This window comes from Rattus norvegicus, chromosome 9 (assembly GCF_021556685.1).
Source record: "Rattus norvegicus strain SHRSP/BbbUtx chromosome 9, alternate assembly SHRSP_T2T, whole genome shotgun sequence".
Taxonomy (NCBI): Eukaryota; Metazoa; Chordata; class Mammalia; order Rodentia; family Muridae; genus Rattus; species Rattus norvegicus.
In genome coordinates this window covers 83,817,295-83,834,366 of record NC_141542.1, presented here as the reverse complement: position 1 = coordinate 83,834,366, position 17,072 = coordinate 83,817,295, and the positions used below count along the sequence as shown (strand labels likewise).

Here is a 17,072-nt window from a genome sequence, read left to right as displayed (position 1 = left end):
GTCTTCTCAAATGGAGCTGCAAAGAAGCTGGCAGCTCCATTCCAAGAAGCGCTTGAGGAAATACAATTAGTTCTTTTTCATGTGAGTGGAGGAAGGAGGTAGGCAGGCACATACGTGTTCACATCAGTACGTGCATGCATTCATGTACAAACGAAGGCTAGCTGTCACCTTAAGGTGTCATTCCTCAGGTGCTATCTCCCTTGGAAACAGGTCTTTCCTTGCCCTGGAGCTTGCCGGTTAAACCAGGCTATCTGGTTATTCAGCCATAGGATCTGCCTGTCCTCCTTTCACCGCCATTATGATTGCAAGTGTGTTTAACCGGATCCAGGATTCTTTACATTGGTTCTGGGAATCAAACTCAGTTCCTCAAAGATACAAGGAAAGCATTTTACCAACTGAGCTATCTCCCCAGTCCCACAGGGAGATATTTTGGAGCAAAGGCCATTGTCTTGGATGAGCAACTTTAAATGGCATCAGAATTCAGGTCACCTGGTTCCAAACTGGTGTAGATTAGTCAGAGACCCAGAGACCTATATCCTTAGTTCATGGGACCTAAAACTATTGCACAGAGGAAGTAGACAAAACAATCTGTTGAAAAGAATATGTGAAATCTAAAAAAAACTGCAAAGAAAGCAAAAGAACCCATATAGCTTGATAGTAAATTTGGGCCTCAAAAAGAGTAAAGAAAATGAAATTTCATATGTCAGAAATTTGTAGACATCACAATGAAAGTATTTCACTCTGGTAGACATGTTAATATGCAGGTATCCCAAACTGCCTGATCTATTGGGAGTGTTCAACCCTCTGTATTGTTTTCACAATAAGCCCTGCTAGACAGAATGTGGCAACATTGTCTTCTTTTATTAGCTGTAGTGTTTGCCAGGAAGTCTGCTTTGAACTGTCTTGAAAAATGGCATGCTATACCTAGTTATCAGGAGTATTATTGTACTGAAGGAAACAAAAGATTTATTTCCCTTTTAAACTGATTCCTGGGAGAAGTCACTATGTGAATGGGGATGGAAAATGCCAGCCCACCATGGAAGTAGGGTGGGTTTCAGGCTATTGTTAAAACCAGGGCGCTGAACCAAAGCCTGATTAAACAAAACCACCATTTGCTTCACACTGGAGTATGTGCTGGTTTCTGCCTGTGTTTAAAATCCAAATTACATGGTCCTGTATTTATTCATCCCAAATTTTGAAACTTGTTTTTCTCCTTTCTGTTAAGACGCGCTGTGTGAGATGCAATTTCAGTTTTCGATCTATGAGTAACAGAAGCAAAAGCCAAAATACACATTTTTATCACGAGCCAGTATCAGCCATAAGTAGATATAACAGGTCGTGCCGCTAGGTGCCTATACTATTAATCCAGATTTTTATTTAAAAACCGAAGTCCGTATGACAAAAGCAGAGTTCATCTGAGACCAGCACATGACAGAGAAGGCACGGTGCAGACTTGGAAAGAGTTTTCACAAGTCATCGTGCCTGGCTACATTCTATCCAGCCTGCATACTTCACTTATACTCCTGGTCACAGAGGCTACATCATCCTTTATCATCCCCATACTCTGTTTGGCTAAGGAAACACAAGAATCCACCTCCAATGCACAATCTCTCACTAAAGTCTCTTCCCAGGAAAATCACAGACAAGATAATGTAAGCAGAATTATGGCAGCATGAGCTCTAACTGCCTTGTAGCCACTGATGCAGCCATGCTCTCCTGTCGCAAACCATCCCTCCTTTCTGTATGCACACACCCTGTGTCAATACACTTGCCTTTAATATCCTTGGGGTACTTGTTCCAGGAAGCCCCTTGAATACTCTAACCCCTGGCTCTCACATCCCTCCTATAAAATGGTATCATATGTCTGTCAAATCTCTATCTATCTATGTCTTTGAATCATATCTAGGTAGCTTACAGTAGTTACTATAATACGAGTACAATGTGAGGAGCCACTACCCTGTATTGGGGGGGAGAAACAAAAAAATGTTTTAAAACATTTTAAGCACCTTCACAATAGTTTGTGCAAAACATATAGGGGCAGAGGACTAACATATTCTAACAAGGAATTCCCAACTGGTTTTCTGGAAGGATCTGTGTAAGTTTGGCTACAGAATGGCATTGTTTCCTTTTTAATGTATTAAAATCTGGTGAGAAAACTTAGTTGCCCTTGGGGAAATTGTTAAACACCGGTGAGGAAGTGTTTCTTTCCGGTCTGGCCTATGAAGATGCATGGAGCAGATATTAGCACAAGGAAGGAGGCAGGTGGTGATGATAATCTCAGATGGGAGGTCAGATGCTGTAGCCATCAGACAGGACAGCGATCATAGCTTCTTTTTGTTTATTAATACAGTCTTAGAAAATGCTCTGTAGGTGAGGTAGTCCACACTCCTGGTATAAAACAGACCACTAATTCTTCCAGGATACCCAAGTAAACAAGCGCACCAGTGCTGTGAAGTTTCTGATTTGCGTGCATCTGTTAAATGCGTTGTAAATACTTCTTCGATTTATTCCACTAGCTTAACCTCTCTCTCTCTCTCTCTCTCTCTCTCTCTCTCTCTCTCTCTCTCTCTCTCTCTCTCTCTCTCTCCCCCCTCTCTCAGAGTTGACACCTTGCCTTGTTGTCAGATCAATACATAGTAGGCACTCAATACATTCCTGCCAGGTAAGTTGATCTCAGGCCCACCCAGATACAAACATCATAATCAACTATGCAGTCAGAAAAGTAAAGGACTGTGTTGTAGAACTGAACAGAGAGAGCTGACCAGATTTTCCTCGTGTGCTAGTGAGTCCTTCATGCTCTAGAGGGAAATGAGAAGAGACGTGGATTCAGCTAAAGATGATGATCATACCTTATCCCGAATTATTTTAGTCAGCATTCTTGTATCCACTCCATAAATTGCAGGGACCTGTAAGAAAAAAGTCGCAGTGACAGTGAAAGGAGAGGAGATTAGAGCCAGCATACTGTTTTCAAGTTGCACGCTTAGCCTCATCTATCTTCTTGAACAGTAAATAACTCCCCCATTCCTTCTCTGCCCTGACCCAGGGTGACAGTGTTGTCAGTTGCAGGGAGATTGCTACTCTACTTAAGCACAAAACTCCTACTGGGAAAAGCATCCTAGGAATAAAGAACAAGGAACTCCGTGTATTAATCCCTTACAGCAGCTTTTCTGCTTAACCTCAGATATTAAGTAAGTCACATTCTATACAAATATTCATTTTGAAATAATGAGATATGTGCACGTGCATATATATTTGAGAAATATGTTTATGGTTTTATGTAAAACATACATTTTATTTCATCTGCATTATAAAAAGTCAATCGGTGAACCTAATAAGAAATAATATGCAAATTTTTTGAGCCAAATATTCCTGGCACTCAGTAGGTACTCCACATATCTTTTCTGAAGGCTTGTGCTGTATTGTGGGTTTTTTTAATATTTGTTCATCTTATTCATCAATGAGGCAATACTCCACTGGTTTTCTTTTCTTTTTTTACTGGGTTGAATAAAGACAGACTCAGTATATATATATATATATATATATATATATATATATATATATATATATATATCGAAAGCACATTCTAACAAGCCATGAGGCAGTTTGAAACTGAAATTATTAATTCTAATATAAGAAAACAAGGTACACTAAATAACAGGGGGAGAGAGACAGAGAGACAGAGAGAGAGAGAGAGAGAGAGAGAGAGAGAGAGAGAGAGAGAGAGAGAATATATCAGTGTGGGAGAGGCAAAAGAGGGAAGCAAAAAAGGAGCAAAACAGAGACAGAGAAAGGAGTAAAAGGAGAGAGATAAAGGAGAAGACAGAAACAAAGACAGGGAGTGAGATAGACACAGAGAGATGGAGAGAGGGACATCAAGTGCTAAAAAACCATTACAGAAACTAGCTGTCTGCCAAATAAAGATAACTGGTTTTAATGGTTGAGGTTCTTCAGTGGTGACCCAGGCCACAATGAAGTGCCATCCTACCTTTGTGTTTTAGGAAAACTAGGACCTAGGAACCAATAACCAAGATCTTCATTTTTATTTTTATTTTGTCACAAAGGGATAACATGGAAGCCAATAGGTAGACACTCATTGGAAAGCAGACCTTTCTGGGTACTTGACAGTATTGTAATTGATAGTATTCTACATTACAGGATCAGTCACAGTTAAACAAAAGCAGCTACAGCAACAGTAAAGATGAGACTAAACACAGCAGGTGTGTTAATATTAAGAATTCCTAACACTTAAGGTGAATACTCTGATAAGAAATTGACACTTAAACTGTGGAAAGGATGCAAGGTTCAACCTGTTTCCCACATTACTTCAAACAAAATGATAGCCACATAATTTGTCATAATATTTAAGGCACAAAATACTTGAGAATCTATATTATACTTGTAAAGAATTAAAGATGACAAAATAAAATAAACCCTATTGAATGGAATGATTATGTGCCCCGCGCACAGAGCTCACAGCAGACCTTTACTAGGACATAGACATGGAGCTAAATTGTCGATGAAAAAGTGGAGGTGAATGGTATTGCCCAAGAGAAGGCAAATTTCTAAAATGTTCGCTATTGCCTTTTCAAAATAAGACACGCTACCATTCGTGTGTGGGCGCCACCTAGTGGATGAACTGAAAATATCTAGGTCTATGTATTCAGAAAATGAATTCTGGAAAACTTGAATAGGATGCAGGTTTGTTGTTCGTTTTGGTGCTGTTGCTTAAAAAGAAAAGAGAAGAAAACCCCTATCTACAGCAGCGATATCCAGAAATCCGTAAGCTCCCAGGTACCCATAGATCTATTTGACAACTCACCTTCTCCTCCTGCAGCCACTGACCCAGACTCTTGGTGGCCAGCCAGTGGTTGTAGTCATGACTGTAATTCAGCACCAGCAGACCCGCCACCTAGGAAGACAGCCAGGCATTTGAAGGGTGATTCACCAAACAGTATGTGCTTCTTGCGACTCATCTTGAAGGTTAATTTTGCATATCTAAACTGGTTTTTTTAGCACTGATAAGACATTCAAATTTTGGAAGCATGTTATAAAAAAAGGTCGTCAACACTTGTATTTAAGTACACCATTGTTTCCTTGCTGGTACTTTTGGAAAGTGGGTTTACCTTGCAGGCAAATCCCCAAATGGAGAAACTGTCTCTTCTAGGCACGCTGTGCTTTTCAACCATTTATCAATGATGTTGTTCACGATTACTTATTTGATGCAGATAATTGATAAAATAATTTTCTTAATATACAACACAGAAAAGACTGAAAACATTGTGATAAATAGTTTAGTTGTGAGGACTAAACATGAGACGCAATGTCCTCTGAAACAGAATATAAAGAGAGTGAAGTAGCCATGTACGTTTTAAATCGTTTATATGCTCCATATTTCAAGATCCTATCCGAATATCCTTGACTATGTAATCTAAATGTGTTAACTTCCTATTCATCATATAAATTATCTTTTGCTAATACTTAAAAGGCAATAAATAACACACAGTTGATTATCAAACTTGTCTCGAAAGATGAGTCTTCATCTTCTCTTGCCTCATTATTTGAACTTGTAACAATATTTTATGTATTAAAATAAGTTTCCGCCAAGGCATTAAAATCCAAACTGTCCTAATAAATAAAACTTTAACTTGTCAAGTTAAAGATTGACATATGGTACTTGGGAAAAAGATTTAAAACATGGACTTAATACATAGTATTGTGAGAGAAGCTTCGCCTTTCTTATAGCCTTAAAAATCAGTCAATTACACATTTTCGGAGAGAGACTCTTAGCGCATCATAGCGGGTGCTACCTTGATTCCATCAGACTCCATGTACTTATTCAGTCCCAGTTCATCACGTGCCGTTGTATCAGGGGCCCCACCATTCCCAATGATAGGGTTGGCCATGGTGAGGATCTGCCCCTTGTAGGCAGGATCAGTAAGTGCTTCCGAGTACCTGGGTAGACAGGCCAGAGTATTATCATGAAAGCACATTTATAAGTGCAAACTTATTATCTATATACATATGCTGAGCCATTGAACCCTTCAATAAAAAATATGTTAGGGTTAAACTCCTAAAATCTGTCTCTGGACTTTAGCAATCCTAAAGAAATTTCATGAGAATGCCAAATTGTATCCATAATATAACTAATATGAACAGTAAAGCTCATTCTGATACGAAGGTAATTTTTAAGTTGTTATTGTTTCATTAAAAAGAACTTAATTTTCTCAAATAATATTTTAATTTTTGTATGCTGCTACCAATTTGATAATTGCAAATATCATAAAAACTTCTCTAGCCTACTCTATAGACATTGAGTCAAGATCTTATACTTCCTGTCGACGGCTGAACGTTTCACAAACATACCAGCCATCAAAAAGGTGAAAATAACTTTTCAATATACGTTATGACCCTGAAGAATAGCCAACTAATAAAAGTGTGAGTACATATTCATATTAGAACTTAGTAAATAATTAAACTGTTATGTGTGATAGTAGTTAATGCGCATAAAAGAATAACTCAAGGATATTGGTTTTAAGTTATTTAGCTTGAGCATACAAAATGAAGCATACAACATTGCCAGCTATTACAAAGTGGAAAAATGTTGCTCACCTGAAGCATTACTGACTTAAAAATTAAAATTCAAAAAGGATATTTTAGAGTCCTAAAAATAGAACTGGAAGGGAATGCAGAATTTTAAAGTTGGAGAGATGGGAGGGGGGGCACATAATGCCAGGAGGGGAACATTTTACCACAAATTCTAGGAACTAGCAACACTTAACTCCATGCACTTGAAGACATTCTAACTGATTTCTTCTTTCCTGACCTCTTACATTTTGTCTTCCTGCAGACAGAGTTCAACCAAATCTTTCTTGTGGATTACGACTGAAAGTGAATTTAGGTGCTGAGCAGGATGGAATCGACAACCTTGAAACCAATCCAATCCAGCGCAGATAGCAGTCAACATAAATTCCTCAACCCCATCCAAACTAAGTCCTACCAGAGCTAGCTTCGTCAACAGAACACTTTGTCTTCCAGCTCCACCATCCCCAGGGGGATATGGCGCTCACAGCCTCTCCCAGCTTATTTCTCAGATGCCTCTCACCTGTCAACAACTGATAATTTTTAACCAAGGCTTCTACACAATATAGATGTGTTTCTTGAAGATGAAAAAATTTTTAATTATCAACCACCTTATTGAGTGAGCAGACAATGGTTGAAATCTACATATCTCAACAAAACATAAGGTCTGTGGACTGACCCAGTTCAAATGCCTTTCCACATCAAAAGAGGCTTTAAGCTAATTTTATCTTCCTAGACTTCTTTGTTTCTTTAAAGGACCTGACCTTTCCCTTAAACACGAGCTTATGGTACTCTCTAGTGGGTCCATAAATGTAGCATGTGCCGCAGCGCTGCAGTGTTGGAAGCAAATTAATCCATCAGGGTCCTGTTTGACTTTTGTGATGTGACAAGATTTATCACCTGTAATCCATCACCAGGAAGAAAACTCGAGTGCCCTCCATCATTCTGATCTATATTAAACAGTTGTTTGCTGGCAGGTATATTAACACAGCTAGTAATTAGTGCTGTCGAGAAGCTTAAGTAATTGCCAGGCAAAGCAAAACTGTGCAAGCAGATTTTATACACTGTAATTTAATGTCCTCACCACTGGGGCTGATTTTTTAAACGACCTAATATTCTTCATTTTACCCAGAGAGGTGAGGATTATAGAGAAGATGCACATTAATAACACGACAGGCTTGATTTATCAATATACTCAGTATCAGTTAACCCAATGTTCCTTTCTCCTTTCAAGGCTAATGTGAATTTCCCCAAAGTGTTCATCAACTATCTCGTGGAAGGGCAGTCGACTGACCCTCTAAAGGAAACCTTTTAAGATAATCAAGTCATATTTTTCCTAAGACGCACGTGGTTTAAGTCTCCAGCTGTCAATTATTTTGTAATATAGCCCCCTCACTTTTTAAATAGGAAAACTGAAACTCCAAAAGATTAAGCAATATCTCAGTATTGTCAGCAGTTACATCCCGAAACCAGAAATCCAGCCTAGTCCCCAGATGAACAAATGTTTGTGGTCTGGGTAAGAGACAGCCACCTGAACTATCTATGAATTCTCATACTCATTGTTACCCATTAGTAAAACTTAGATACTAAATTGTGTCAAAATTGATGACTTTTAAAAATGCTAGGCATGACAGCTCAGAGGTTAGGAGCACTTACTGCTCTGGTCAAGAATCTAAGTTCCGTTCCCAGCAGCCATGTTAAGCAACTCAGAATTGCCTGTAACTCCAACTCCAGAAGGATCCATTGCCTCTGGTTGCCATGGGTCACACACACACAAACACACACACAAACACACAAACACACACATACACACATACACGCACACACAGACATAGAAACACACACATAATAAAGACAAATTTTTAAAAGAAAATTAAACATGTGTGCCACTTAGCTCCTTTATCTTACCAGTTCATTTTTTGTTCAAAGGCAAAATTATACAAACTGCTCAAGTGTCTCTTGCTGTGCAAAAAACGGGGCTTAACTTCACTGACAGAATGGCCCTATATTGTGATGTTCCACCTCCCCAAGCTTCAAGTCTCACCTTCATCAGATCAACACTTCCCATACTGATGTCTTCCTAGGATTGGTTTTGTTTTGTCGGAGGGCCACCTAAGCTTCCATATTGTATTTCTTTTTCAGGAACAGGAAGCACGCATCTACACCTGCCGTGCAGGCTGGCTACAGTAGGCTATGCACAAAGCCCCACATAACTACAATATACAATTCAATGATGCGCTAATTTCAACCTGTTACCGTGACCCACGCATCCTTCCACGTAGAGGGATAATAAAGTGTTTGGGCAGGAGCATACTCACCCTCCTAAGCCAGTATTAAAAACCACTTCGCCAGCAACCGAGGAGGGATGGCCAAAGGAGTAGCCCTTCATCTTAGTTCCATCTTCCAGAACAATGTGTGCTGTCTGTGCCTAGAGAAGCAGTTACAAGAGTCTTAAGAGCAAAATACGAAACACCAGACACACAACGAAAAAAATCTGACAATAAAAATACCCAAGCATAAATAAACGCGCGGCAGATTTCCTGAAACCTTCCCACCCAGGTGTGGAGTTGTTCTGTGTTATCAGTGACTTTTCCGCAAGTGGGTGGTACTGTCGCTGGTAGGTGTTTTGTCTTGCTTTGCTTCGAAGGGTAACGGAAGCATGTCAACGGGTTGCCTATTCTAACTCTACTTGTAGAGTTGGTTACAGGCAAGAAATAGTTCAAGGTGGCTGCAAAGCTACAGTTGGTAACTTTCCCTTCTTAACGTTCCCTAGCGTTGCTCCAGTATACCTTTAAGGGATCTTCGTGAGCTCACAAAGGCATCGGGAATTATACTGTACCGCTCATGTTCACCCAGAGGTTTAGAGCTAGAAGGAGTCCTCAAGATTACCTATTAAATTATGCTCCACGGACTTATGGTATTTGATGGAGTTGTCCCCGGGGCTGCCCTCTCCATACGGTGGTACAGACATGGGAAAGCTGGAGTTGTATCACTCTGTTAATACTAATACAGCAGCAAGCAGTGTGGAATATTCTAAAAGCAGTATTGTATTTTGCCTTTTATTAGAGTTAATTATATCCATGTCTGGTTCTTGGGTTTTGGCTATGGGCATCCCAAATTCGATTACTTTGTTGTCTTAATCTTTGAACTAGCTTCTATAAAATTCTTGGCTAAAAGAAGGAACAATTAGAGAGAGCTATCTAAGAGGCAAGCAAAGATCAGCCGTTCCTCGTAAGTACTATAATTCTATTCTTGAAACAATTTACATCTCAATTTCCATAGAGGTCAAGGGAGAAGAAAAAATGTGTTAAACCACAGCTCAGGGGGCAAAATCTGTAGGGGACACTGTAGCTCATTGTAATATGTGGTCATAAAATACTCCATAGCTACTGAGGAAATCAGAATGACAAATTGGTACTTGATTATACTAGATATAATCTGTTAGGATTAACGACAGTATTAGGTTATGCAGTTAAGTTTCTGTATCTTTTTAATAAATGCATACTGAGATACTAAATCATAGCATACTATATCTGAAATTTGCCTCAAATAATTATAAGTCAGAGAAGTTGATACGATTATATATGAAACCAGTTTGGCCACACACTGAAGTTGTTGGAGAAAGGCTACTGTGAGGTTAAATGAGGTCATAAGAGGGAGAAATGCACCAATTCTCTACTTTCTGACTCTTAACCATTTTAGGGCTGGGGTCATAGTGTCTAATCTCTCTGTATCTTGCTGTCCCACTAACAAACACACACACACACACACACACATATTTAAAACCATTTAATATTGAGTCTAATGAACTTTGTTTCTATATGCCTCTAGCTTGGTAGCACTCTCAGCTTTTCAAGTGTTAAAAATGCAGAAGATTGTTACTTTTCAATAATAATGTCTGCAGAAGTACGATGCTTCCTTTACACCCAAGGTACTCAAATCTCTTGCCATTAGAATGATTGTTCTTACATGTAAAATGATATTTTGATTGCCTTTCGTCAAACACTACATTCCTAAATCTCAATTATGTATGATTGTGTATATACAGTATACTTATACATAGGACTATTTTAGTATTTCCTGTTTGAATCACATCCTTTAGAATGGGTAATTTATTCATTTTGTTTTAAATTAAAAATATAACACATGGATTTCACATTCATTTCTTGAGAAAGACAAAAGAAGTTCTCTTCTACTCATTGGAAAGATGTTGGTATATGGAAATGTGTGTAGAGGGGAGTGGGAGTCACAAGCTCAATGGTCCCTTTGATTAGTTATACTTTGTTTTTCTGGACACTATGTTAAGAAAAGTTTGAAATTTTTTCCATCACAAAAATAACCCCAGTGATTGGCATCGTCTGATATCAGTGGTGATGAGATTCCTGTCAGGGACTGGCGTAGTACACATCTAACCTCACTCGGTGCCTAGAAAAATCAGCTCTGCTTGTCACATCTAATAACACCTTATCGTTAGCCCATAATTCATTTTGATTTTTCAGTTACTTTTGTGTAATTACAATTCAAGACAGAGGTTAATGATTTTAGGAAGTTTGAGGGCTAACGTTCATTGTATTTCCAAAGAGTGGAAAAAGACATTCCACAGAGATGGGTCTCAACAGGGGTGTGTTTATTGGCAAAACTCCCCAGATAACTGGGACGTGTTTCACTAGATGAAATCCTTTGGTCCGAGTAATGAAAATTTACTGTCACAAAAAATTTTCTGCTAGAAATGTTATTTTCTGATGGTGAGGAAATCGTGTGTAACTGACATGCCTCCAGAAAATGGAAGAAAGAGAGTATGGTCTTAAATAATATGTAACTTAAAATAATTGTACTTAGGCAAGCTTGGCTGTGAACTCCAAATCCAACTATTATCTGTATTCCAATTTATCAGACTTACCCTGAGCTTGTCTGCCTAAAATGTCACCTTTGTTTACGTTTTCCTCTTCCCTCCTCTGACCTACTCCCAACTAGAGCTTTCTGATTATTGTCTGATCTCTGGGTTAGATGACACTATTTTAAAGAAAAGTAAGAATTCACATCAGCAAATTCATCTCTTATTACCTTTTCCTACAATTCCATTCGGTAATTTTTTCTCTCTCTCTGTTCTCTTCATGAAACTAGTTTCCTACGCTGCTTTCCTTTTTCTGAGATACATTTGAAGAGACATTTACTGCTGTCTGAAATAGTCCCAGAGAATGTGTTCAATATGTCTTTTGCTCCCTTAATTATATTTTTTTGTGCTTTTTGGCAGTTTTTATAGATCTTCCAATTCTCGTTCCCACTACTCATTACATTGTTACAAGACTTCTGTTTATTGCCTGTAGTACACTTTATATTCCTCTTAACTATACTAGCCTCCGATGACCAAAATGATGAGTGCCAATTGACTTCTCTATGAATTGATGAGGAACTCTGAGCAAGGAGCTATTATTTAGAGTCCTCTCTCCTGGATAACAGTCTCCCCCGAATGCTGTTTCCTTCTAGAGACTCCATAAGAATTCACCTTTCACCATCATAAGATATTTTTGGAGCCTCCATTCTGTCAAACCTAGGATAACCTAGGAATTAGATTTCTATTATTAACTTATAATTTAAATGCCCACTGCCAGGGCAGGTTAGTCCCTTAAAAGCTGAAAATATGGAGAAAGTCTTAATTAAAAGAAGCGTGTATACTTGCAGAATGTCATGAAAGGTTAAGAGAAATCAAGGACCTTTTTAATGATATGGTCCCTTTGTGCTTAATAAAAAAAGTATATGCTGATAGGACAATTAAAACAGTCTTGTCGCAAACATCACTGAGCCTCTCCCACATGCTAAGCACTTGTGCCTCTGGAGAAGCATACTGAGTGTCCCTAGACTATCCGTGCAGTAAAAGAACTAGATAGTTTCCTAAATTGTAAAACGAAGAAAACCTTGAGAAACGTAAGGTGAAAGTGTGACTGAAATGCCTGGGAATATAAAGTTGCCTAAAATAGCATTCTTTTCTAGTCCTGCTGTGACTTGATGTCCCAGGGCAGGGTGGTACCCAAGGGAAGTGTCCCTTTCTCTGAAGAGAAGGGGAGGGAGAAATGGGGACAGGGATTTGCAAGGGTGGAATTGGAAGAAGGGAGAGCTATGATAGGGATATAAAGTAAATGAATTAAATGAATAAATAAGATAATGAAAAAATGGCATCCTTTTCTTTGGCAGATTCTTTTCATAAAAGAATTCATGTATTCCTCCCCATGCTTAAGATTAAAGCCAACTTCAACAAAGAATGTTTAGCAAATTTTGTATTTTAAGTTCCAAATATGAAGAGTCCTTCAAGTGCTGTGCTTGAATGTGACATTTCCTGTAGGTCTCCCCTGGTCCCTGTTTTTAAGACTACAGCTTTCCTCTCAAACCTCCAGGACCTTGGCCAGGACTTTTGTCATACTTTCTCTCACTTTCCAAAAGCCCATGCATGAAGTAACTCCTTTGCTATCTTATCTTATCCCGCTAGGAAGCAAGCTTCATTTGAGCAAAGTGTAACATCTGTTTTACTCCCTCGTGTGTCCCCAGATCATCTATTTTATTACTGAAAATATTATATTTTTTCATATGATAGTCTTCATTTTGAGCATTTCACATTCTTAATTTGTCCAATTTTTGACTGAAGTCTTTCAAAGGGAAATAAATATCTAATGCTATAAGTTCTCCAGAAGTGGTTATTGTTGCTAGTATTTCAAACTCAAAGATATTAAACTTCTTAGAGTTGCAAGTCTCTGCCTTCATCATCTTCTCATAGCATTCCAGAAGGAGCCACTTTTGATTAGCATCTGGTCCTATAGGCTCAATAATAAAGTTATCTAAATAGTACACCAATTAGAAACAGCTCCATCTTAGCCCCTAATATACAAAAATTAATAATGATGATGAAAAGCAAATGAATAGTCACCCATTTGCTTCTTTATTTAACTCTACATTACATAAAATCATGCTGCTACCCAAGAGAAAAGACTTTCCATTTGCTATTGTGTCCCATCAGAAAAGCTACCGCCGATGTCTCCCTGCTTCTTCCTATCCTCAGCAGTACAGTTGGGGCTTTCTTAATGAAGGACACTAGTCTTCATATTAATCAGTTTGCATGTAGGTTCCTTTTCTTAGGACATTTTCTACATGCAATACATCAGTTCTTACTCTTTACGAGTAAATACCTTGCTTGTGTCCCACTTACATCCTGGTTTTCTTTCCTAGTGTACAGGCTAGGCCTTCAATGATTGGACAAGTCAGAATTAATGCTGATTGCCTTGTGATCCGGTTCCTAGCATTCTCTCAGTGTGTGTTGATGATGGTGATATGCATATGTACGTGTGTGTGTGTGTGTGTGTGTGTGTGTGTGTGTGTGTGTGCGTGTGTGTTATAAGTTATGACTGTTTAATGTATGCTCTCTACCTCCTAGTGACCTTAACAGAAAACCTCAAGCCTAACCCAACACTGTAACCCTTCAGAAAGAGCTGGCTGTGATCACATAAAGTTGCAGTCAGTCAACCTTAGGGATGCATAGAAACTGGAGTTTCATGTTACAATGTTTGAACACTACCAGATGAGATTGTGAAGTGGTTTTGATGCCCACTGGATTCTGGTCATCTTATCCATCTTTACCTTACCTGAATGAGGACACACATGCTACTTAGGCCAATACTAAAGGAAGGAAGGGAGAGGAGAATCGAATGAGACTGGTGATAACTCTTGGCTGCAAGCAGCACCAGCTTTACACACCATTCCGTGGTGTAGGTAAAGCTGTCAGAAAGTTCTAAAAGACTTCTCAATCTTATTTTCATATTTTCCCGTGACTTGAGTCCACTGGAAATATTAATAACTACCTATGCCACCTAGGAATCAAATCCTCCATCATTAGCAAAAAGGAATAAAATTAGATTTGGTATACATAACCCAAACTCTTTTATTTACTTTTTATGTGAAATGCTTGCCAGCATCTAATTATTAAACATTCATATGTAATGGGAGGGTTGGCAGTAGCCAGGACACAAGAAATAGGCTAATGAGGTTGAACAAGATACTATAGAGAATGATTCTTTGTCTTAATTCACTAAAAAGGTCTCCTACTTGAAATGTTGTGTTTCAATACCAAATTTCTAAATACCAAATAATTGGTTCATTTTTCTCATTCCATTTAAAATTGAATATATGTTGCTCTATCTTTATTGTTGTCAAGGTTTATGGAGAATGCTGATACATCCTTGCCACTGATAAATATTGGCATAATTAAGTTTTTAAAATATTTACTGAAAGAAACATATACTTGAAATTTTCTCTAATGTGACTCCATTTAGCGAGATGCCTCTTAACACTTGTGAAAGGGAAGGATCACCATTTACTAAGATTGTCTTTTAAAGGTAACTGAACTATCACTGTTATTAGATGCCTACCTTTGACACAGACTTAATGAGAAACTAGAAGAACATAAACCTACTGAATGTAATTGTCTGTCTTAACCAAAGGCTATGTGCAGTCGCACAAACAAATTGGCTAGAGAAAAAGAAGTGTCTTCTGTTCAGGTCAAGGTACAAAAATTCAAATAGTCATGAAGTCCTGTTGGAATGACTATGCCTGAGAGCATTTTGTGTCACTCAGAACTCCATCTTGATGGCTCCTGAGACAGCCTCTCTACAGTGGTGGTTAACACGAATGTGCAAGGGACATTTCTATAGCTGGTGGATTTCCTCATCTATTCCTCAGAGAAAAACAATGAGGTTGGTGGCATTAAAATCTCTGTTTTACACTTCAGTTGACAGAGCCTACGGAAAACAGAGATCGTCACAGGAGTAATTGAAGCAACAGTCTTTCCTGGTGGTTGTCAGGTTTTTTGTTTTTTCTTATCCAAGTCTGTCTTACTTATTATATCCTTCTCCTTTCTGCTTTAGAGTTTTAAAGAAGAGATTAGAAGTAAGATGGAAAGATCTCCCATGCTCATGGATTGGCAGGATTAATGTAGTAAAACTGGCCATTTTACCAAAAGTGATCTACAGATTCAATGCAATCCCCATCAAAATTCCAACCCAACTCTTCATAAAGTTAGACAGAACAATTTGCAAATTCATCTGGAATAACAAAAAACCCAGGATAGCTGAAACTATCCAAAACAATAAAAGGACTTCCAGGGGAATCACTATCCCTGAACTCAAGCAGTATTACAGAGCAATAGTGATAAAAACTGTATGGTATTGGTACAGAAACAGACAGATAGACCAGTGGAATAGAATTGAAGACCCAGAAATGAACCCACACACCCATGGTCACTTGATTTTTGACAAAGGAGCCAAAACCATCCAATGGAAAAAAGATAGCATTTTCAGCAAATGGTGCTGGTTCAACTGGAGGTCAACATGTAGAAGAATGCAGATCGATCCATTCTTATCACCCTGTACAAAGCTAAAGTCCAAGTGGATCAAGGACCTCCACATCAAACCAGATATACTCAAACTAGTAGAAGAAAAAATGGGGAAGAATCTCGAACACATGAGCACTGGAGAAAATTTCCTGACCAAAACACCAATGCCTTATGCTCTAAGATCAAGAATCGATAAATGGGATCTCATAAAACTGCAAAGCTTCTGTAAGGCAAAGGACACTGTTGTTAGGACAAAATGGCAACCAACAGATTGGGAAAAGATCTTTACCAATCCTACAACTGATAGAGGGCTTATATCCAAAATATACAAAGAACTCACGAAGTTAGACTGCAGGGAGACAAATAACCCTATTAAAAATGGGGCTCAGAGTCAAACAAAGAATTCACAGCTGAGGAATGTTGAATGGCTGAGAAGCACCTAAAGAAATGTTCAACATCTTTAGTCATAAGAGAAATGCAAATCAAAACAACCTTGAGATTCCCCCTCACACCAGTCAGAATGGCTAAGATCAAAAACTCAGGTGACAGCAGATGCTGTCGAGGATGTGGAGAAAGAGGAACACTCCTCCATTGTTGGTGGGATTGCAGACTGGTACAACCATTCTGGAAATCAGTCTAGTGGTTCCTCAGAAAATTGGACATTGAACTACCTAAGGACCCAGCTATACCTCTCTTGGGCATATACCCAAAAGATGCCCCAACATATAACAAAGGCACATGCTCCATTATTCAAAGCAGCATTATTTATAATAGCCAGAAACTGGAAAGAACCCAGATGCCCTTCAACAGAGGAACGGATACAGAAAATGTGGTACATCTACACAATGGAATATTACTCAGCTATCAAAAACAACGACTTTATGAAATTCATAGACAAATGGATGGAACTGAAAAATATCATCCTGAGTGAGGTAACCCAATCACAGAAAAACACACATTGTATGCACCCATTGATAAGTGGATATTAGCCCAAATGCTCTAATTACCCTAGATGCACAGAACACATGAAACTCAAGAAGGATGATCAAACTGCAGATGCTTCATTCCTTCTTTAAAAGGGGGACAAGAATACCCTTGGCAGGGAATAGGGAGGCAA

The 17,072-nt window shown here is 38.6% G+C and overlaps 1 protein-coding gene across 1 annotated transcript in view; it reads right to left on the bottom strand.

The window, feature by feature from the left end:
- Positions 1 to 17,072, bottom strand: part of Cps1 (carbamoyl-phosphate synthase 1) — a 122,306-nt gene that overhangs the window by 84,103 nt on the left and 21,131 nt on the right. Inside the window, 4 exon segments of the mRNA NM_017072.2 lie at positions 2,850 to 2,906; positions 4,820 to 4,909; positions 5,808 to 5,952; positions 8,898 to 9,007. Of these exon segments, the coding sequence (NP_058768.1) occupies positions 2,850 to 2,906; positions 4,820 to 4,909; positions 5,808 to 5,952; positions 8,898 to 9,007 (402 nt within the window).